Here is a 23,433-nt window from a genome sequence, read left to right as displayed (position 1 = left end):
GCTTTTGATATGTTCTTATAAGTAAATATTTCTAATAGAGACATTAAATACTTAAGGAGATAATGGTCTGTGAAGACAATAGCATTTAAAGTAACTTGTCACAAAACTCATTTCATTTTTCTTAGTCATTGCATTGACATTTTTTTTACAAATAAAGCACAAATATTTTATATGTCCAAATCAATTTCAGATGATTTCATATACTTAAACTATTTATATGTATCACTTTAAAAATCTGCTATTAACCTTTGTAGTAGGTTTGTTCCATTTGACACATTGATCTGCACTCTGATCTGTATGATTAAAATAAGTTGTATATACACAAATGGCACTATTTCTAGTTTTCCTAATCCTGGAGTAATACACTGTTCATGTTTTGCCAGTTGTCAAAGTCAGTGTATAAATATGGGTATCCATAACTGAAAAGTGGTGCTATTAATGAGTGAAATTTCTGCTTTACTGTACTTGTTTACATTGGGCATTGCTCCAATAAAGAAGGACTTCAAAAGCTGTTTGAAAGCGGGATGAATTGTTTTAAATTTAGGCAAAATAGTCTGTTGATCTGCTCGTTCGACCAGTAATCCTCTACCTTATAAATTTAATGTTTTAATGTAAGTTATGAAAGTATTTTTATAAAGACTGCATATCATCTGAGATTGGAAATTCAGAGTAGGAATCTCATCATTTTACAAGTCAGGGAAAATATGAAGGCCAGATTCTGCAAGGTACTAATGACAAAAAGATGTGCTTGGTTTGGACAACTGTATGCCAAAACTCCCATAGTCTCATCTTACCCCCATAAAACAACAGAATACCTAATCTAGTAACAGCTAGCATGCCCTTCCACTAATTTGCTGTGGTTCTGTGATACTGCACAAATGGAGTATGGATGTTATATTGAACTAGAAATTCAGAATTAAATTTAGAAGAAAAAATTACTTGTTCTTTTGAGAGACATGTATGAGTGGGAAAAAAGTTAAGCCAGTAAACAATTAAATAAACCTCTGGTTTTATACAAATTTAGATACAGCCACAGTGCAGAAGTTCAGGTTCGTCTTCAATTCCTGACATGTGTATTTTCAACTCTAGGATCACCAGACCATTTCAGTAAGTATTTGAGGTACTTTATCAGAGAGGCATCTCACAGTAAGGCTGACATCATTCTTAATAATAAATGTTACCTTAATAAATATAATACATGAAACAGAGACAGTTTTAAACAGTTTTAAACTCTGGTACTGTTTCAAAAGAAGGAGGATTTTTTTTTAAATGAAAGCACAGAGCCAGCATTGGCATTTTGATTCTGTTGCAGTTCTGTGATAACAAATGTTTGTTTTCTGTGCTTCAGTTATTCTAAATATTAGAATTGTTGTAATTGTAGAAATGAGGGTAATAGATATGGTATTTGTGGAGTTAGATTCATGTCCATATTGTTACCAGAGATCTTTTGTTGGAGTGCATTATAAGTTGTGATTCCAAAAAGGAATAATACATTATACTTTAATATTGTCCAAAATTGGTTTACTATGTAGTAGTTGATCTGTGCAGACGCTGAAATGTTTTCACTCTAAACGTTAAAAATGGAAAATTTTGATGTACCTGCTGGAATTTGAAATGAAACATTATTTTCTGTGTTTTTACTACCTGTTTTTTGGTGTCTTTCCATAAATTGTAATGGCTGCTCTCTTCTTAAGCCCTTGTAAACTAATAGCCTTCAGTGTTCTTTCATCATCAACTCTGTACAGACCTTCAGTTGATTGTATTGAAGTAATTATTAAAGTGACTGAAGGGAGGAGTCATTTGGGTAATCTCATTATAATTATTCACATTTGGGATACAGTGCTTGGCTTGTCCCTGTGGTCACTAGAGTACGAGAATATCTGTAGCCAAGAGAAAAAAAAAACTTAAAACTGCATTTGCTGTTAGGACAGCCACAGTTCTTTCTTAAAGAAATTTGTTGGGGTGACAAGTGTACATGCCAGCAAAGAAAACAAACCCACACATTTCTTGAAAGGATTAACAATACAGTAGTTACGGAGGTGCCGTTTTCAGCCAGTGTCAGTACCCAGCTCAAAGCTGGACTCTAGGTTGTGCAGCATGAGTAACAACCTGCCATTTGATACAAGATACCATGCCAGTCCTACTCTACTCATTGGTATATTGGAAACTGCCAGCACTAATCACCAACAACTGTAAATGATTGCCCACTCTAAGAGAGGAAAAGTCTGTGATTCCTGATGGGCAGGTGGTGCATTTTTCTTTCACTCTTTTTGAAAACTTCTTCACTTAACAAAAACTGTACCGATTTTTCTGTATGTATTCTTATAGAATATCAGTGTGTATATTCAGTGTTAAAGAGGAGCATTTAAAAAGACTTCCCTAATTTTAGGGTTGAGTTTAGAACAAGTGGACATATTGTGGCACTGCTTAGTAGAAGATTCTGAATGTTATGACGATGCACTACATTGGTTTTTAAATCAAGTTCGAAGCAAAGATCAACATGCTATGGGTATGGAGACTTACAAGCATCTTTTTTTAGAAAAGGTACGTAGAGAGTTAATTCCAGCCTTACTAATTCTAATAAAAATATTTGTCTTCATATAAGCACTATTTAACCAATTGTTTCTGTGAAAGATACGTCTTCAGTAGACTGTGAGGGCCCCACTTGTCATGCAGTAATTTTTCTTTGCTTGGAGGGAAGAGGGAAACAGAGTTGGTTGTTTCTTTCACAAAAGTATTAGAATGTTGCTTTGCAACTGCCCTGGGTGTAGCGTATCTGAAGCTGTGCAGCACTTTACAGCTTGAAAAAAAAAGCCACTGAGAACTACCCTTTCTTCTATGATGTATAGAGTACCTGGCTGAAAAAATGACTTATCTTCTTTTTGGGAGTGGCATATAAATAGTATCCATCCACTAAAAATAAGAACATGCATCAGTCGAACTTTTTGCAAGGGGTCCCATCCACTTCACCAGATGACATTACAAAAAGGATGCATTGGGCAGTAATTAGTGAAGGAGTTTTTTTGAAACTACACAGATTTTTGTCTAGTTTTGTAATTGTCCGAGTTTTTGAATGGACATTTCATATACCCTAACAAATTGTCAAGCTGTTTATAGGCAGCTAATGTTACAATAATACTTTTTGTTCCTTCTGCACTGTTAGCAGTCCAAATCAGTGTTAGAGAAAAAGGTTTAAGCCAATTGTAGTTGATTTTTTTTTTGGTATTGTATGTAAAATTCAGAGAGTAAGATCTTTTGTAAGAATATGTTTTAATTGATCTGCTTTCAGATCTGATTTGTAGTAACAATGAGGTTTATCTGTTCTAATGAAATAAATACATTGTAATTGCTGTTCATTCTACCACTGTTTGGGGTTTTTTCCATGCTAAAATGCATTTATTTTATTTAGATGCCACAACTAAAACCTGAAACTATTAGTATGACTGGCCTAAACCTCTTCCAGCATTTGTGTAATTTGGCTCGATTGGCTACTAGTGCATATGATGGTGGTTCAAACTCTGAGGTAAGCCTTGATTTTGTGCTCACCTTTTTGTTTTTTCTGAGCAAAAAGGGGAAAATTAAATTACTTATCGCAACAATATATATCTTGAGAACTTAATGACTGAAATACTTAATGGTTCAAGGTAGTAATTCTACAGCCCATAGAGATGGGAATCTGTAAAGATTTCTGCTTTGAAGAAAGCCCTGGAAGCTCAGGACTCAAAATTTTCAATTACAGTGCAGTGAAATGGCAGTAAAAGAGGCCAGTGATCCTGACCCTTTTCTTGTGACTTTGTGCATGTGTGGCTTTTGTATCTAGAGATAGATAGGAAACCACAAAGAAAGTGATGTCTGATGCCTGCATGTTTGTGCAGTTTATTATGTTCTTAGCATAACTGAACTATATTCACTATGGTGTTTAAATAGTGGCTTTGTAACATTTACTTATAGAAATTTGAAGAATCAGATGGCATTCTATTAAGCATATTTCGTTCTGTAGAACGAAAGTTCTCAGTTTACATATGATGTGCTTCAAAAGTTTTTCTTCTGTAGCTTTTTATACAGAGAAAACTGTCTTAGAAATAAAATATGTAGGATATTTTTCTGTGAACTGATTTGAGGCAGGTTTTAATTAGAATTTCTATTATTGATGTGAATACCACTAATAATTGTGGTTTTAAGACTTCATTTAAAAGTGTTCCTGTTTGTCAAAAAGGAAAACTCAATCATTTGAATTTTAACTACTTCTCCTCATGCTTCAAAATATGAAAATACTTCTGTGAAAGTTAGAGCTTTATGGCAATTCATGCATGCAGTGGTGAGAAACCAAACAGAGGAAAACCCAATACCTTTAGTAATTTTGTCAGGAGGCAAATGAAATCTCTCAGATCCAAAAATTATCATTTTTAGTAAAATGATGAGGAAATGTTTTCTTTCTGTGTTTCTTTTCCATTTGTCAAAACAGTTGTGTGGCATGGACCAGTTTTGGGGTATTGCTTTAAGAGCACAATCTGGTGATGTCAGTCGAGCAGCTATCCAGTACATCAACTCCTATTACATCAATGGTATGAATTTTTGTTTTCTGTTTAAAATACTGTGAGGGATATCTAGTGTCATGTTCTTTTTATTCTTAGTATTAAAATAGTCTCAAACTTGTGCTTAAATGGTTTAACTGATATTACAGGTAAAACTGGTCTTGAAAAAGAACAGGAGTTTATTAGCAAGTGCATGGAGAGTCTGATGATAGCTTCTAGTAACCTCGAGCAAGACTCTCATTCAAGTCTAACCGTTATTGAAAGGGGACTCTTAATGCTGAAGACACATCTGGAGGCTTTTAGGAGAAGGTAAATACCTCTATTGATATACTTGGATTCAGAATTTATTCCCATTCCACTTACAATGATTAATGAGTTATGAGTTATTAAGTCAAGTAATAGCTGAGGTGTTTATCTTTGTGTAAAGGAAGGATGGACAGTAGTGGATAATTTGGAAAGGGTAATACATAAGGCTTAAACAGTTACAGGAGTTACGCCTTATCCTCGTATAAAGATGTGTGGAAAAAGTAGTGTAAATATGAAAAATTGCCTCTTAGTTTGAGCACAGTACAAGCTTTGTCTTTCCAATCATTGTTTGTTAAATGTTTGTGTTAAATACATTTTTACAAAAATACTTTTTTGATACTTTTACCTGCTGCTTAAGGTTTGCATATCATCTGAGACAGTGGCAGATTGAAGGCACTGGTATCAGCAGTCACTTAAAAGCCCTGAGTGACAAACAGTCACTGCCGCTACGAATTGTATGTCAACCAGCTGGTCTTCCTGACAAGGTAAGTTAAAAGCCCTTTTACAAGTACATCCTACATGGTTAGGTTTCGGTAAGTCCACTGTACACTTGGAAAAATAAAATGTGGTTTATTTCAGATGACTATAGAAATGTATCCTAGTGATCAGGTGGCTGATCTACGGGCTGAAGTCACCCACTGGTACGAAAATTTGCAGAAGGAGCAGATAAATCAACAAGCACAGCTTCAGGAGTTTGGTCAAAGCAGCCGTAAAGGGGATTTCCCTGGTAAGCTCTACTGCTTAAAATTGTGTATTTCACCCTATAAGGTTTCATCAATTTACAGCTTTGAAAATGGTTAGCATTAGCATTTATTTAAAAAAAAAAAACATTTTAAAAATTAAAAAAAAAACATAAGCGAGCATTAGCATTTATTTTAAAACACCTACCTCAGTGTTTTGCTTACTTGCTTTCTTGTTATGAGCAAGAGTAAGTATGTAATGCATATTATTTGAACAAGTTTTGTCTGTTTATTCTAGCTGTAGCTATAGTTAGCATCACCTTCCATTAAAAGCTTTGTTACTTGAGCACTACCATTTATTTGAAATTGCAAAGAAAATGTAAATCTGACAAAGGTCCTTAGATCTTGCCAAGTGCCATGTCCCAACAGACTCTCCCCCACATCTTCTTCTTATGATTGTTTTAATAAATTAATTTGATTTTTTTGTAACTTGAAGATTCCATTAGACAGAAGTTTTTCTGAAATGTACACCTTTTTGGTCATGCCATTGATTCAGAATTGGAATTCATAACTCAAATCCATTATTGATACTCCATATATATATATATTCCAGTCAGGTATAAGATTTTCCTTAGTCCTGCAACTGCTTTTTAACTGCGCTGATTCTGTATCAAAAATGGTCATTCATTGTATTTTGATGCTCTTCATTGGGGGTATCACATTGCTCCTCAGATGGTATTTGCTTGCTTATGGCATGATGGATATTCATCCTCTTGCTCTGTTCCCTTTCTGTTATGTTCTTTTGAGTGAATGAAAAATTCTACTTGATCTTTTAGGAAAGATCTGTTTTCTGTATCATGGTGATGCTATATATTGTAGCAGTCTCATTGATTTTATTGCTGTTCAGAACATTACTGTTTTCTGAATTCTCCTCAGTGTCATTCTTTCCTTCTTGTTATGAACAAGAGTTAGTATGTAATGCATATTATCTGAACAAGTTTTGTCCATGAGCATCTTCTTCCAACACTGCAGACCATTAGTAAAAGTGTAAACATGAATCTTGCTTTCTTTTAATGAGACATGCTCTCAATAAAGCAGACTGAATTTTAGACAACCTATTTATCTTCTTCATAAAGTCCTTTTCCATTCACTCATCAGAAGTCTTTTGGTAAAGCCCTTATGTTATTTTCCACCAAGTATAGCCACATAGCAGAAATTTTTATCATTGTTTTAGCTGGGATTTTAAAAATGCTTGATTTAGAGAATTCAGAATTGCAGTGATACAGCTGCTTCAGTTTGCTCGTGTTATATATGTACAATGGCTTTTCTTTTGTAGAGTGATTGTGCTGATACCTGTAATTTTGTGCACTTCTCGTGGATGTTGCATTATTTTTCATGTGCTTATTACACTAAATATTAACATACCACATCTATGGAAAACTGGAGAACCATATAATTTTTAATCTATCAATTCATAAAGCCCAATGTCCTTTGCTGGGTTTAAAGTTGTATTAATGACTCTTCAGTGCTTTATCTTTAGATTGATATATGTGTCAGCTAATAGATGCATGAAATACTGTAAAAGGCTGAATCTCTTACTAACCAAACCCCTGAAGAAGTCTGTCTGCATTGTTCTCTATGTGCCACTGTGCACAGTTTTGCTTTTCAACTGCTGATTTTGAGAAGTTAGGACTGAAACTGAGACTTGTGGTTAAAACCTGTGGGTTTACTCATCTGTACTCTGAGGACTGTTTTGTATAACAAAAGGACTTTCTAATAACAGTTTATGGTTCAGTGTAATGATTGTTCACACTTAGAAACCATGGATCATTCTGCATCACAGGAGATATGTGCTGCAAGGTACAAGTGCACTCTGACCTTTTACTATGTCTATTTTAATATACTTGTATTAGTTAATCTACTGAAATGATGATTATTTCATCAGCTGAGGTAGAAACCTGAGTAATTTGTCAAATCCCAAGTAAAAATTAATGGCTCATGATGTCAAAGCACGTTTTATTCTTGCCTTTTCCTGATAAAGCTAAATCTCATTGTGCTTCATCAGTTTTTAGTTGCTTTCTCTGATGAGCTTTCAATTTCATTAAACAGAAGGAGATAAAATAATTTATATATCATTTTCTCACTCTTGGAATTCTAGACTTGCACATTTTTAAAACTTCTTTTTATTTGTTTCATCTTTTGTTGCCTGTGACTGTCACGTTTTTATGCTGTCAATCTCCTTGAGCAGTGCTTGAGCCTGCCCTTTTGCCACTGCATACGTGGCCAGTTCACTCCCAGATTGTTACAGAAGTGAGATAACTATTATTTCCAAAAGCAAAGCTGCAAGTCTTGAACAGGCTAAACCTAATGCATTTTGTAGTTGCAAATACTTTTCTGATGTTTTTATCATCATGCTTCTGTCAAGCAAATATCCAAGAATGTGCACTACCCAAAACTTTGAGAATATATCTGTAAGTAGTAGATGCAGTTCACATTAAATGTTCCTCTTAACTCTCCTTCGGTACAATAAACAATTTATATTTTTCCATTTACCAGGCATTTGCTACACAATTATTTTGAGGCCCAAATATCTTTTGTAACATCTCTTGATCATTTGAAATCTGCTCAGAGAAATGTCAGATTGCATTTGCTTCTCACTCAGATTGTTTACTCTCTTCTTTTTCTCAAACTTTGTTGCTACTTTGCTGAAGTGCAGAGGATGGTAGATTTCTGTTTCATTTTTGTGGGTGATGTGTTAGCCTGTTTTTACCTGTTTGACATTATTTTTCCTAACTGCCTTGATACATTTCAAAGCAGCCAGCTGAAGAGATTTGAAACAATAATAGATATGTAGGATTATTCACAACTCTTTATAAAAACCTCATGGATTTATTGTTAACTGACAGATGTCCTTGGAGGGTTGCTGTCTATTCATTTTTTTCCAAGAACATCCCAGAAATTTTCTGACTACGTGCAAGTAAATTTAGTTAAACATAATAACCATTTTTTTGAGGAAACCTCATTAAGTTTTTGCCTCATTATAAGTGCGACCAAAGGGTGTGCTGTAAAAAAACATCTTAGCACTTTCATTAGGGAGAGAATGAAATTTACTCAAATATGTTTTATCCTAGGTGGCCTTATGGGACCTGTGAGAATGATTTCATCTGGACATGAACTAACAACTGACTATGATGAAAAAACGCTTCATGAACTAGGTTTTAAGGATATGCAGGTATTACCAGCATATAAATAGCAGTCACTGAAAATGGTGAATTAATGTTGCGTTTGTCTTGTGCATCTGATACATGTATTAGTGGTAGAAGGTTTGTTTTCAATAGTTTTCTGAAACTAGGTGTTTCAGACTATTTAGCATGTGCCTTCTGTAAGTTCAAACCAATGCTGTCAGTCCTTGCTGCTCTCAGCCTTTAGTAATTTTTAAAGCCTAATTCAGCTTGTACTACTAGATGTGTTTTTGTGCATTTCATTAATGTACTGAGAAGTTAGACCTAGGATCTCCCCCGCCTGAATGGCAAAGTAAGGGATCAAGGATGAGGAAACAGGACTGTACTTGAAAAAAAAACAGCTTATGCAGTTGCACCGTAAGTCCTTAAGGAAAAGCAAACCCAAGCTTTAATTATAGCAGTTGCTCAAAATACTGCTCAGTAAAGATTTAACAACAAAGATATCAGTGTATCTTTAAGTTCTTCATTATAATCCTTTTGAAAACAGTCCATGGTTTATCATAGACATAGAACCATAGAATGGCTTAGGCTGGAAGCGACTTTAGAGGTTGTCTACTCCAGCCTCCCTGCCATGGGCAAGGATGCCTATCAACTAGACTTGGTTGCTCAAGGCCTCATCCAGCCTGGCCTTGAACAACTCTGAGGAGGGAGCATTCACAACAACTCTGAGCAACTTGTTGCAGAGTCTCACCACCCTTGTACTGAAGAACATTTTAAGAATTTTCTCTCTCTTTCTCTGTTTCTAGATGGTCTTTGTATCTCTGGGTGCACCAAGGAGAGAACGTAAAGGTGAAGGTGTTCAGCTTCCAGCATCATGCCTACCTCCTCCTCAGAAGGACAACATTCCAATGCTTTTACTCCTTCAAGAACCTCATCTCACCACTCTTTTTGATTTGTTAGAGATGCTTGCCTCTTTTAAGCCTCCTTCTGGAGAAGTAGCTATGGAAGATAGTGAGGTAGTGTAGATTAATATTATTAGAATAATTACATTTGAGTCTAGTCTGTTTCTTGTGTACTCTATCCAATTGATACATAGATAGAGATATGTCTGTATACTCATATTTCACTTAAAATATAATCATTACAATGAGGTTTTTTTCTGATTTCTTAACATTGTTACAGTTTTTCAAATGTTCTAAATATAGTAAAAGCTATAAAGGAATAATTCTTAAGAAAGTACATTGATTATTTAAGTACATGTAGTGACTAATAATGGAAATTGGCTTGAAGAAAGGTTTGTAAAGGTTTTATTGCAAAAACTCAAGCTTTATGTCTTATGGCATCATTAGCTTGTGGGAAATTAAATAATTACTAGTATATTTGAAGCAGTAGGTTATAAAGTGTTAATTTCACTCAAGTATTTAAAAATATGTGATGAACTGTAAAGATAATGTAACAATTTCATGCAGGTTCAGTGGGACTTCAACTATTATGTCCTATTTATAGATTTACGTCAGATGTACATCAGATCAACTTCTTAATTAAGAGTTATTTAAATTAGAAATCTTATTTTCACAACAAAGTTCACAATAAGAGTGGTTGTTCTCTGATTTGTCAGAGTGCAAGGTGTGAAGAACTTCATCTCCACGCAGAAAACTTATCCAGACGTGTGTGGGAACTGTTAATGCTTCTGCCCACGTGCCCTAATATGTTGCAGGCATTCCAGAATATTTCAGATGAGCAGGTGAACAAAGAGTTCTTGTTTTACATTTGTTATATGTGGATGTTTTAGTGTCTGATGTTTTAGCTGAATTTTCCCCAAACAGGAATGACAATAGTGTTAAATATGCTGAAACACAAGTAAACCTAATAAACTGAATAATTCTTATGAAATTAAACTAAACAGAAATGTCACCTCAGTTCCCAAAGTTTGTTTTTTATTATATTTTTTAGTCACTACTCAGAATCTTTTGTCTTGAATTGAAACATCAATTTTTTCATCAGCAGAATTGCTTTAATATTATAACTGATGTGACACTAATGCTTTTGTACTCTCTTCTGTGAGTTCAAAACAATGATAGTTGCCTACTTATTTTCTTGCCTTGTAAATGAGTATTTTGCCTCTTCTGAAGTTGTAGAATTTACAATTAAACAGTTTTTAAATATTATGATTCTTTACAGCATCAAAATTTGAGTGGAAGTTAACAGTTTAGAGTATAACCTTTGGCCTCCTGTATTTTTAAAATTGTGTGTACCTTAGCTTACAGTTAGATCTGCAGTACATATGATTGTGTTAATCAATTTCTGCCTTTTTTATATTTTAAGGGTAATGATGGCTTTAGCTGGAAGGATCTTCTGCGAATAAAAAGTGCCCATAAACTTTTGTATGCCCTGGAAATTATTGAAGCTTTGGGAAAGCCTAACAGGCGAATAAGACGTGAATCTACGGTAATACAGTTTCATGCACAGAGTCTGTTGTTCTCTCTGAACCAAAGTACATATTGATGAGTTATTTTAATTCTTTAACCATTTTTACAATTAATTGTTGTCATTTATTTTCAGGGAAGTTATAGTGATCTTTACCCAGACTCAGATGATTCGAGTGAAGATCAAATAGAAAATAGTAAAAACACATGGAGCTGCAAGGTTTGATTTTCCTACAGTATTCTGTGGTACCTAATACAGTTTTTCAGAAAAGATAGGAAATGAAAACTCATTTAAAATACTAAGAGATTTTGATCTTAAATTTGGGTATTATATTTAAAAGTGTTTCTTATGTTATCAGGCCTGTAAATTTGTCCTAGTTGTGTACAAATGTTACTCCCTCCCCCCAAAAAAATACCTAGCTTAGTAGTTGTTAGGGGTTTTTTTAATTATTTATTTGCAACACTTAGCCTGGTATCTAACTGATACCAGTGATGTTTCTGTGTTTGCTTTTTCTCACATTGGTTCCATAATATGTTTACAGTTTGTTGCTGCTGGAGGGCTCCAACAATTACTAGAAATTTTCAATTCTGGAATCTTAGAGCCTAAAGAGCAGGAATCCTGGACTGTGGTAGGTTTTCATTCACCCTTTTCTAGAATAACACAGCTGTCATTTATGAAGACTTGCATTGTTACAATTAGTTTCCTGTAGTAAGTGAAATTAATTCTTTAATTAAAACAACCAATGTCTATGCAATAGCAACTTTTTCATGAGTGTTTTATATTACTGGAAGAATTTGTTTCTTCCCAGAAACATTTGCATTTTTGCTTTTTATATTTTGAACCCATCCTCTGTATTCTGGGTTTTTTTATTTACTTTTTGCTCCAGTCATAGAAGTCCTGCTTTGTAGATTTTTGTAGGTCGTGGGAGCATCTTAGAGAAATAAAAATGAGTTCCATCTTTAGCAGTGACTGCAGCTGCATTAGTAACACTACTGCATATCCCTCTCCTTCAAAAAAAGACAATATTTACCAAGCAAGAAGAGGGGACAAAAAATGCTATTTCCCATTGTTAGCATTGAGACAAAGGTGGTATGGTGGCTATGGTGTTAATAAAGACACTTTTCAATAATAAACTTTATGATTATTCATTCTCATATAAATTGTCTTTTTCATCACTGTCCTGTTATTAGTTTGAGCTAAATCTATATTGTGATGAAAATGTTTTAAAATTAGCTTTAATTTTTCTCTTGTTTTCAATTCAGTGCCTTTTTATTAAAAAATTCAAATATCTCAAGGTCTGAGTCATATGCATATAAAAAGATGTAAATGAACAAGCATTATGCATGTCTAAAAATGACAGTTACTGACATACAAAAAGATAGCAGATACCCTTTTTATTAAAAATTCAATAGTTGTAAACTGCTTTGGATGTATTTGTTCTAAAATTATTAAATATTAGAACGAAATAGTTATTCTCTGTATTTAGCATGTAAATAAAAGTTTGTATGATTGCCTGTATTGCTCTGCCCAGAAAATATGCACAGCACTGAAAGTAGTAACAGATTAGTTAGTAGAAAGTGCTGACTTAGGTGTGTACAGATGCTGGACAGCTACCTCCTTCACGTCTTGCTATGACATGGCTCTTAATTTTGCTCTCATAACCCACTTTCAGCTGCTGGAGCGGAGCAGATGCTGTGTGTACTCATAGCCACTGGTGAGGGCCATGGAAACTGATCTAAAGAGTTACTTAATGGATTGATAGTTTTCATCTAATGAGATGTTACAATACAAACTCGCGTTTTTAAACTAGGTTTCATTTTCTGTGCGTAGTTAAATGGAGTCAACTTGAAAATACTTTTATATGCCATGCTTTGTATCCTGTGATATAGTTGAGTACTATGCAGAAAAATCTTTTAACTGTTGAGCTTATGTGCTGTACTGTTTCCTCTGTGTTATTTCATGCTCTGAATAATAGAACAGCTTGAATGCGCTGTTCATAGGACGGGATCATGAAAATAGTTTCATTATAAGGAATAAAGGGATTTTTAATGCCCTTTCTCTTCAGTGTCTGCTCTGATGAGCTTTTGCCAGTTAGTTCTAGAGGTTTAAACCTTACTTATGCTTCTTATTTCAAATTCTGTAGTAGCACAGAATTATATGTAAAACAATTCCCTGAAAAAAAATGTTTCCTTCTCACAGTGGCAGCTTGACTGTCTTGCTTGTTTGCTGAAGCTGATATGCCAGTTTGCGGTTGATCCTTCAGATCTGGATTTGGCTTACCATGATGTCTTTGCCTGGTCTGGTGTAGCAGAGAGTCACAGAAAAAGGACTTGGCCAGGCAAATCAAGGAAGACTGCAAGTGACCATGTGAAGGGCCTTCATATACCTCGTTTAACAGAGGTAAGAGATAACAGTGTGTCCGTTTTGTGACCTTTAGAAAAATGACTCGTTTATTGCATGAAGCCTTTGTTTTAGTAATAAATTAATGTAGTGGGAAAATTACTAATATTGATCTGTCTCCTACATGTTATTTTCATCTAAAACATATTTTAATTGCTTTAAACCTGGCAGTTTTAAAAGCTATAACCAAAACAGTGTTGGGGGGATAGGTGAGCATGTGAGTTGAAAAGTCAGAATTCTGGTGCTTTACCCCTATTTGTTAGATCCTGTTCCAATTGGATTGCTCCTTTAAAAAAAAGTGACAACCTGTTGTACAGGCTGTCCCCATTTTCATTAAATCAAATTTATATTCCTTCAGTAAACATTAAAATAATTTACTCTGTTAAGGATATCTGAGTGAGTGTGTAGTAACCTTCCTACCAGATACCTGCACTCTTATTTCCTAACATAGACTGAGCAGATGTAATATTTTGGCATCAGAAATGTGTTCACTGTAAACTGACTACTCTTAGGCAAGGACCAGCTGTGATTACCAGAAAGTGTCTATCTGCACTGAGCTGAAGCCAAACTTCCTATTTGTCAGTATTCTCCAGGTATTAGGTATTTTGGGCAAAAGTTGCCAAAGCTACTGTGATACAGGGAAGTGATCAAATGTATTTTTTTTTTTAACATTGACTGTGTGCAAGTGCTGCTTTCAGTTTTTAGAACTGTTTTTAAATTTTTAATTGTCAGTTGCTGAACATTTTGATGGCAATGGATTTGCTATCTTAATATTTAAAAAGATTTTTCTTCAGACTTTGATTTGAAAATTCCATGTAGTCTATCAAGTTCTCTAAAGATGAATAATTAAAGTGATTGTATTGTCAATAAAATGTGTTCATCACAGTGACAGGCAAGATGTCCAACCTCATCCTCAAGCCTAAGATTTTTTTTTTAAAGCAAGTAAATAGTCCATACTTTAAAAATCCAAACTGTGTTTTTTATGGAAAGGATTGAATAAGTGATTAATTACTCTGTTTAGTTCAACTGTCTTTCTTAGAGAAATAGAATGACATTTTAGCATCTAGACTTAGCCAATGAAACACAGGATTTTACATCCACTTCAATAAAAAACAATACACGTTTTAACTAAGAAGATGCTATGATTTGCTCTTCTTCCCTCTACACAGGTGGGTTTGTTTTAGATTCACACAGTGTGTATAATTTAATAACAGATCAAAAAGCTTGTTGTTATATTAACTGTTTTTTTTGTTTTTGTTTTTTTTTCTTTTGACTTCAATTTTTAAAGGTGTTTCTTGTACTTGTCCAGGGAACCAGTTTGATTCAGCGACTTATGTCAGTTGCTTATACATATGACAACTTGGCACCTAGGTACAATATCTTTTTATTTTTGTAATAAAGCTAATCAAGTGTGCACAATTTCATCACTGCTTTATATAAATAACTCTTTCAGTTGTAGTCCCACTTAACACCCATATCAGAAATTTAAGTCTATAGGTATTAGACTTGCTTTTCTTAGTCACCTCTTCTGGGACTTATCCTACCTATCCTTACAGGAGTGAGAGAGAAGAGAGCAGTCAGAGAGTGTTAAGAGAGCAGTAAATTATACTATAGTACGCTCTCATAAATTCTTATGCCAAAACTATTTTGTTTTTTCCATATATTCTCAATTTCAAGGCAGTGTAAAGGAGAAATTAGAATGAGTTCACTTGCAGGTTGCTTAATCATCTGCTGGCTTTGACTTGTTTTTCCAATCCTATATTACATTAGTGCTTACTAGTGCTGAAATTGTCCTTAGCGTGTAGTGAGTGCATGTACAGAAAGCAGAATTTTTTCTCCAGAAACAGGTTGTTAGATTTTTGTCCTTTTTTGCTTTTTTGTCCTGAGAAAAGCAATTCTGTGTAAGACTTCATCATTCAATTGGACTATTGGTGGGGGAGGTCAGGAATTTTGCTACATTTGGTGTCATAGAATTTCTGGGAATATTCCAAGTTATGGACAACGTGTTTTACTATATTTTAAAGAGATTGTTGAGGATGTTCAGAGCATTTCCAGTCAGATCTGCAAGCATGCCTAACTTTACCCTCTAGCTGAGTTGCAGGAATAACTAAATTTATGCAGTATGGTTTTGGTTTCATAACCTTTTATTGAAATTTATAGAAATGTAAGTAAACAAAGAAACCTTTTTCTTTTGAGGTAAAATTGATTTGGGGAATTTTTCTCGACTGTGTAGTCAATAAATCTTTAAGAAGGTGACTTGCAGATTTTCATTGTTTTATTACTATTGCTAATTTTGAATACTGCAAAAAGTGAGCCTTCATAAGGTTACAATTTTAGTTTCCTTAGAGGATATTTGAGAGTAACTCTGGTTTTGCTTGTATGTACTACTGCAGTCTGTGATAAAGTTCAATTGACTTTATCTTCTTCCTGTTCAGGGTATTGAAAGCTCAGTCTGATCACAGATCAAGACATGAAGGTTAGTGCTGCAAAATAGCTGTTGATCATGAATTAATAGTACTAAAAAAATAGTGAGGATAACAAGTAACATTTTCAATTTATTCCACCATACAGTGATAGAAAAATGTGTTTCTTGGTAGTGTGAGGGCTGTTACAGTGCAGGTGGGAATAAAGAAACGTTGCTTCTCTGGAAATTGTTTTATATTATTTGAAATGTACTATACCTATGTCTTCATCTCCAGAAGAGCAGTATATGTAATACCATAATAGTCACCAGTAGCGGCCTTTATTCTGATTTGCAGAAATCGTTCTGGGCCCAGAATTCCTTCGAGATCCTGCATCTATCCCTTTTGTTGAGGTCTTTTACAAAAGGACTGAATGACCTCTTGTCAGATTAAGTCTGTATCATAGTAATTGTCAGAAGTACAGCACAAGTGTGCATGAATATAGGTATGATGTCCTCCTAGGTTTATGTGTGGCTTTCAGTTTTTCCACTTTTTTGTCTTTTGCAGTTAACATCTATGAACTCAAATTCTCAGTAAATGCTATGAACCCCACCTGTTTGCTTCTAATCTTATTTATAGTTGTTAAGAAATGAGCAGATACACTGGTTAGTCCAGGAAAATGTTCATGTTAAGACATCATACAACGTTTTAGCAGAGTACTGGCTCACTGCTTAGGAAGTAGAGATGAAGGAAAGATCTGTGTCCCAGACTGGTAATACTTAGAGTAATGTAATTTAATTGTCATCAGGTCAATATGTAGTAAGCATATTGGTAAAATTCTGAGTTTAGATTGTATCTTATTTGTAGGAAGTGTTTAGTCTGTACTTTATTGTGACTGAATCATACATCATACGTGCTAGAAAAATGCAACTCTTCAATGTGGAAAGCATATTCTGTTAGAGCATGATTTACTTTCATCTCAATTTCTTTCAGTCACTCATTATTCAATGTGGCTCCTGGTGAGCTGGGCTCACTGCTGTTCCTTGGTGAAGTCCAGTCTGGCTGACAGTGATCATTTGCAAGACTGGCTAAAGAAACTTACCCTTCTTATTCCAGAGGTATGTTAGAGGAGCATAATATGGAACAAGATTAACTTTGGTTCAAAAGGTACCATTATGTTCAAAACACGTTTCATGCTTAAAGTAGGCAGGATCTGACTCAGTTACTTGCAATCTCTTTTAAAGAGTAAATCAGTTTTATTTCAAATGCTACATAAAGTGGCCCCTTTATTGGTCCTCTGCAAACCAGTTTATGAACTCTTGTCTTTGCTCTTAGCATCTGTTTGAATGTAATTTGTTCATTGTAATTTGCCGAATTCTTAGGATGTGCCTTCTGCTGTGGATTAGTCTAAACATACTTCTACCATCTTCTGTTTTCAGTTGAACTTTCTGTCACAAAATCAAGTGAATGAGAGTTGATATAAAATGTATGTTGCTGCTGGATCTTTGCCTAGCTTTAAGTAAATTTTCCTGATGTAAAATGAACTTGAAAATTGCATAAAGATGTGAATATTTTTTTTTAATTTACTAGTGACTGCTTAAAGGTGCAATTTGGATATTTTGTGACAATTTTTACCTCTTGTTTTATTACTCAAGTACAGAAAAAGCTTACATGCTGACTCCATTTAAAGACTCTGGAAAACCAGAGAGTCTTGAAACTTCCAAACTGGATTAGAGATAGATGGTGAATATTTTTCTTAAGACGAGAATAAAAGAAAGAAGAACATAATTCTTCTAGTGAAATGAAACAAATTAACTGTATAGCTAGGAAGAAGTAGGTGGAAATTCCAGCATCACATACTTTTCTCTAATTTGTCCAGATGGGAGGTGTTTTATTGTAGTAAATGGCTGTAAAATGTGGTCTAGAAAATATGTAACTCAAGAGACACGTGGCACAGACAAATCAGACTTTACATTAGAATGGTATTGTTTTGTATTTTTTCTGTAATTAAATATATGTTATTTGTAACTGCATGATTTTGGAAAGATGTGTTTGACTTTGATAACTTGACAGATGCTATGAGAGGAACATATGCTACATATGAGAGAAAGTCAAAAGAAGGAAAAATACCTTCTAAACAATATCTGTAATTCTTTTCTGTTTCATAAAGACTGCTGTTCGCCACGAGTCTTGCAATGGTTTATATAAGTTATCTCTCTCTGGTCTGGACGGTGGAGACTCAATAAATCGATCCTTTCTGTTACTGGCTGCATCCACGTTATTAAAATTTCTCCCTGATGCTCAAGCTCTGAAGCCAATCCGGGTAAGAATTTAAGAAATTGAAAGGCTTTATCAAAGATGTATTTAAACTTACATTTGTAATATCAAAAGCATGTTATCATTGTGTCCAGTTTGAGAGATCTTGAGGTGCTTGAACATGCCTAGAGAAGGTCAACAAGGCCGGTGAGGGGGGTGGAGCACAAGCCCTACAAGGAGCGGCTGAGGGAGCTGAGGTTGTTTAGCCTACAGAAGAGGAGGCTCAGGGGGGACGTTAGTGCTCTCTGCAACTACCTGAGGGGAGGTTGTAGCCAGGTGGGGGTTGGTCTCTTCTCCCAGGCACCCAGTCTCAAACTGCACCAGGGCAGGTTTAGGCAGGACATTGGGAAGAAATTCTTCACAGAACGAGTGATTGCCCATTGGAATGGGCCAGCTGGGGAGGTGATGGAGTCACCATCCCTGATCCCTGGAGGTGTTTAAAAGGAGGCTGGATGAGGCACTTAGTGCTATGCTTTAGTTAATTAGAAGGGTTAGGTGATAGATTGGACTCGATGATCCTAGAGGTCTTTTCCAACCTGGTTAATTTTGTGCTTACCTTGCATACTGTTCTGAGTACACTGAGATATTAATACTTATATTTAGATGCGTCCCAAAACTTCACAAAATGTGTTAAAGCTTGACATTAATTTAGAGCTTGCCATTGCTTTGGAAAATGCAGAATAATATTTAGGAACTGCTCTTTTTCTGGAAATTTAGTGTCCACGTAACATGCTATTAGAAAATAAGTAGTTGTGGTTTTAATACATGCTCAATTTCACTTTTAAATGTAAGTCCATAAATAAATTAGTACATTGTTTTACTCGTATATGGGTACCTTCTCTTGAGTGGCTGAATATTACTCTTCTCCAGTCAATTGATGCTGTTTCTCTTTTGGAGTATTATTATCCCTACAGTTCTACTAAGCAAAGAAATTTGTTTTTTAAGGGTCTGGCAAATAATTCTCTCAGTCTTTCATGAAATTTAATACATGTTACAGAAGAAAAATAGAATGTAACACTCTTACCATTGTAAAATACATTCTTCTTAAACTTGACTTATCTGAAATAGGGACTTCAAGAAATTAATATGCTTGTTAGAGTTCCTATGTTTACTGTGTTTTTTTAATACACAGGTTTTTCTGATGTACTTCAGAATAAAAGCAATTTGTTTTCACAGGTAGAGGATTATGAAGAAGAAACCGTTCTGCGACCAGGTTGTAAGGAATATTTTTGGCTGCTATGCAAACTGATTGATAACATACATGTCAAAGATGCAAGTCAGGTTGGTTTTGTTTTACATTCACAGGAATGTTGCCTTTTCTAAATTTCAGTGTTCGGACCTTGGTTTACTTCAGTGACACATTTTTACTTAAGGTGTGGTGAACTTCTGTGAATAGCTCTTGGATCTTTCCAACCTCCCAGCTTCCCTTAGTCTCAGATGTGTATTTAGTAGTTCTTGGCCAAAGGAAGCTTCAGATACTGAATGGGAGAATGGGTATGATATGGAAAGAGGGTGAACTTAAGTGAAGATAACAGACGTTAGGAATACTGTAGTTATCTGTGAGATAGGCTTTATCTGTAAGATAAAGCCTTAATCTGAGTTTCTCCAGATTTTGTCCCCTCCTGACTCTGGACATTTTTTTCTATTAAAATACTGTTGCAGACATGTTTGAAACATGACCTTTAATTGTCCCTGGTTTTCTGTGTGCAGTAACAAAATTTCATCCAGAAGCATAACCGTGGTTTCACACCAGGCTTATAGATTGTAATTCATGAAGCACATAATTATTTTTCACTTATTTTCCATTTTCTTTGTTTTTAATCAGACAACACTGCTTGATTTAGATGCACTAGCAAGACATCTTGCTGACTGCATTCGGAGGTAAGATTTGCTAACAGAAATTTCACTTCTAAGTTGCATTATACTTACTGTTAGCAAAACAGAGTTTTGACATTTCTTTTTTATATGTATATGTAGCAGAGAAATCCTTGACCATCAGGATGGTAATATAGAAGATGATGGACTTACAGGACTGCTTCGTCTTGCAACAAGTGTTATTAAGCACAAACCACCCTTTAAATTTTCTCGTGAAGGCCAGGTAAGAAAAGGACTCTGAAAGACTGTGAAAAGATCAAAATAGTGTCATCTTTTGTTAGCATACTTCCTTCATTTCACCGTTTTCCACCATTTTGATTGCAGGGCTCAATATATGAGTGTGTGTCTTATTTCTAGTCTTAGGATGATGGATAAAAATACGCTTATCATTTTTCTATAAAGAAGTTGTACATACACCCCCTTCCCTTTCTAATGATATTTAATTTCAGGATAGAGTTCCTATATCCTAAATGTTTTGTTTATTAATAATCTTCATCATTAGCTGATTTAAACATCATTAACAGCTGCTTCTTCTTGACCATATCCTAGAATGATTGTGATGATCTAGAACTGTTTTTTTAAAGCTCTACATCTACACAGTAGTTGACAGCTTGTTACAAGAATATTATTTTTCACCTGTGCGTGTAAGATGAGAGAGTGACTAGGCAGAGGAAGCTGCTAAAAAAATTCCATTTTGTGTTTTGAAGCCACATTGTGTTAAAAAAAAAAATCATGATGCAAGATACAGTGTAAAAGCTGATTTTTAGGCATATGCTGAGCTTCCAATTGGGTCTTTAGTGAGGTTTCACCAGGAAAACAGTCCTCTGTATCCAGTTATGTTCCATATATCTTTTTTTTCTTACTCTGTTACCATAAAATGTCCTTGAAGGTGGCCTTACCCTCTAAAAGTTTTAAGATTGTCTACATTGTGCACTACCTGACATAGGGTTATGCTGCTGACAGCATTTCAAAAGACCACTATTATGTCATTCTCAAGGAATAAGTGTATTCTAAGTATGCAGAGTGGATATTAGGAGGCTGGATATTAGGAAGTATTTTGTCACTGAAAGGCTTCTCAAACATCGGAATGGTCTGCCCAGGGCAGTTGGTGGAGCCACCATCCCTGGAGGTGTTTAAGCAGCATCTGGGCCCAGTGCTTAAGGACATAATTTAGTGTTGAGGGTTGGACTGGATGATCGTTGAGGTCTCTTCTAACTGGATGTTTCCTGTGGTTCTGTGACTATGCACTGTCTTTTAACTAGGACAGTGTAATCTTAATGTTACCAAAAACATATGTGGTTTGTCAAATTATTGATAATGAATCAACCATAATTTGTCATTCTTTATCGGTGGACATGTTCCTCTTTAGTCTGTAGTATAGTTACAGTGAACTTCATGTAGTATAAAGTACCTTGTTAAAATTTGTATTTCAGCATTTGTATACAAGCCAGAGAGTTCTTGACAGAAGTCAGAATATCTGTTGAAGTTTCTACAAGATTGCTAATACATGACTGTTGTCTTTCAAGAGTGTGTTCAGACTGCTGAATATGCTGATGGAACTGTTTTACAGGAGTTTCTGAGAGACATCTTCAATCTTCTGTTTTTGCTGCCAAGTTTGAAAGACAGACAACAGCCGAAATGCAAGTCACATTCTTCGAGGGCTGCTGCTTATGACTTACTGGTGGAAATGGTCAAGGGGTCTGTGGAAAACTACAGGCTACTCCACAACTGGGTTATGGCACAACATATGCAGTGTAAGATCCTTTATGGAGCTTTTGAGTATTTTGTGGAAAACTTATCCTTTTATGTTCCATTCATTTTGATTTTATTTTGAAGTTTCAGATTTATAAAGTTTAGTGAGAAAATAGGAGCATATGTACAGACTCCTGAAGACAGTATATTTATGGTGGGAATGGGTAGCCACTACTGTGAACCAGACTGCAGTCACTGAGTTTCTGATTTCTCCTAAAATGGATCAGAAGTGTTCTTATTTATTGAATTCCTAGACATAATGATCTGTTAAGAACGCTTAGGTATAAACAGGGAAATACAAAGGTGACACAGACTATTTTTAGACTTACACTGAGTAGTTTACTTCGTAATAAGTGAGACATTGTTGCCACTAACATTGCTCCTAAAATTCCGCTTTGCAGCTCTACTCAACCACCATCATGGTAGTGTCACAGAGTAAGCATCTTTTCCTCACCTAACAGAAGAGAGGATCTGGACAGGCTGGATGGGTGGGCAGAGGCCAATGGGATGAGATTTAACAAGGCCAAGTGCAGGGTTCTGCACTTCGGCCACAATAACCCCAAGCAGTGCTACAGGCTGGGGACTGAGTGGCTGGAGAGCAGCTAGGCAGAAAGGGACCTGGGGGTACTGGTAGATAGTAAGCTGAAGATGAGCCAGCAGTGTGCCCAGGTGGCCAAGAGAGCCAATGGCATCCTGGCCTGCATCAGGAACAGTGTGGCCAGTAGGACAAGGGAGGTTATTCTTCCCCTGTACTCAGCACTGGTCAGGCCACACCTTGAGTACTGTGTCCAGTTCTGGGCCCCTCAATTCAAGAAAGATGTTGAGGTGCTGGAACATGTCCAGAGAAGGGCAACGAAGCTGGTGAGGGGCCTGGAACACAAATCCTATGAGGAGAGGTTGAGGGAACTGGGCCTGTTTAGCCTGGAGAAGAGGAGGCTCAGGGGTGATCTTATTACTGTCTACAACTACCTGAAGGGGCATTGTAGCCAGGTGGGGGTTGGCCTCTTCTCCCAGGTAACCAGCAATAAAACAAGGGGACACAGTCTCAAGTTGTGCCAGGGTAGGTATAGGCTGGATGTTAGGAAGAAGTTCTTCACAGAGAGAGTGATTTCCCATTGGAATGGGCTGCCCAGGGAGGTGGTGGAGGCACCGTCCCTGGGGGTCTTCAAGAAAAGACTGGATGAGGCACTTAGTGCCATGGTCTAGTTGACTGGCTAGGGCTGGGCGATAGGTTGGACTGGATGATCTTGGAGGTCTCTTCCAACCTGGTTGATTCTATGATTCTATGATTCTAATCTTATGTATAATTTTCATATGGTCGGTTCTTAAATATGAGTAATTTTAAAGTATGTGGTCTTGTTAAATGACATCAACGCACAGAGATAACATTGTTAAAGTGGATTTTATATGTTTTGTGGGCTTACGCTGGATTTTGATTTTTGGTTTTTTTTCCTAACTTGAGGAAACATGAAATGTTTACATATAACCAAAATATATAAAGCACACTGAGGTACTGTAGGTGTTTTGGTTATTAACAGCCCTGTCATGTTTTCAAAAC

At 35.6% G+C, this 23,433-nt stretch overlaps 1 protein-coding gene across 5 annotated transcripts in view; it reads left to right on the top strand.

Moving 5' to 3' along the window:
- USP34 (ubiquitin specific peptidase 34) overlaps window positions 1-23,433 on the top strand; it is a 131,021-nt gene that overhangs the window by 64,230 nt on the left and 43,358 nt on the right. For 4 of the 5 annotated variants that reach the window (XM_064146086.1, XM_064146088.1, XM_064146085.1 and 1 more), the window contains exons 21-42: window positions 1,025-1,107; window positions 2,390-2,544; window positions 3,410-3,523; window positions 4,466-4,565; window positions 4,685-4,844; window positions 5,200-5,326; window positions 5,421-5,568; window positions 8,653-8,753; window positions 9,510-9,719; window positions 10,322-10,447; window positions 11,029-11,151; window positions 11,266-11,349; window positions 11,672-11,758; window positions 13,330-13,530; window positions 14,819-14,901; window positions 15,966-16,006; window positions 16,926-17,050; window positions 18,103-18,255; window positions 19,425-19,529; window positions 20,074-20,129; window positions 20,226-20,346; window positions 21,694-21,877. In XM_064146086.1, the coding sequence (XP_064002156.1) occupies window positions 1,025-1,107; window positions 2,390-2,544; window positions 3,410-3,523; window positions 4,466-4,565; window positions 4,685-4,844; window positions 5,200-5,326; window positions 5,421-5,568; window positions 8,653-8,753; window positions 9,510-9,719; window positions 10,322-10,447; window positions 11,029-11,151; window positions 11,266-11,349; window positions 11,672-11,758; window positions 13,330-13,530; window positions 14,819-14,901; window positions 15,966-16,006; window positions 16,926-17,050; window positions 18,103-18,255; window positions 19,425-19,529; window positions 20,074-20,129; window positions 20,226-20,346; window positions 21,694-21,877 (2,687 nt within the window). The remainder of the gene's footprint in view (window positions 1-1,024; window positions 1,108-2,389; window positions 2,545-3,409; window positions 3,524-4,465; window positions 4,566-4,684; window positions 4,845-5,199; window positions 5,327-5,420; window positions 5,569-8,652; window positions 8,754-9,509; window positions 9,720-10,321; window positions 10,448-11,028; window positions 11,152-11,265; window positions 11,350-11,671; window positions 11,759-13,329; window positions 13,531-14,818; window positions 14,902-15,965; window positions 16,007-16,925; window positions 17,051-18,102; window positions 18,256-19,424; window positions 19,530-20,073; window positions 20,130-20,225; window positions 20,347-21,693; window positions 21,878-23,433) is intronic. The other variant, XM_064146087.1, reaches the window with a different exon arrangement.

Source organism: Pogoniulus pusillus, chromosome 7 (genome assembly GCF_015220805.1).
Source record: "Pogoniulus pusillus isolate bPogPus1 chromosome 7, bPogPus1.pri, whole genome shotgun sequence".
Lineage (NCBI taxonomy): Eukaryota > Metazoa > Chordata > Aves > Piciformes > Lybiidae > Pogoniulus > Pogoniulus pusillus.
Note: the sequence above shows the minus strand (reverse complement) of the source record. Positions and strands in the feature narration are given on the sequence as shown.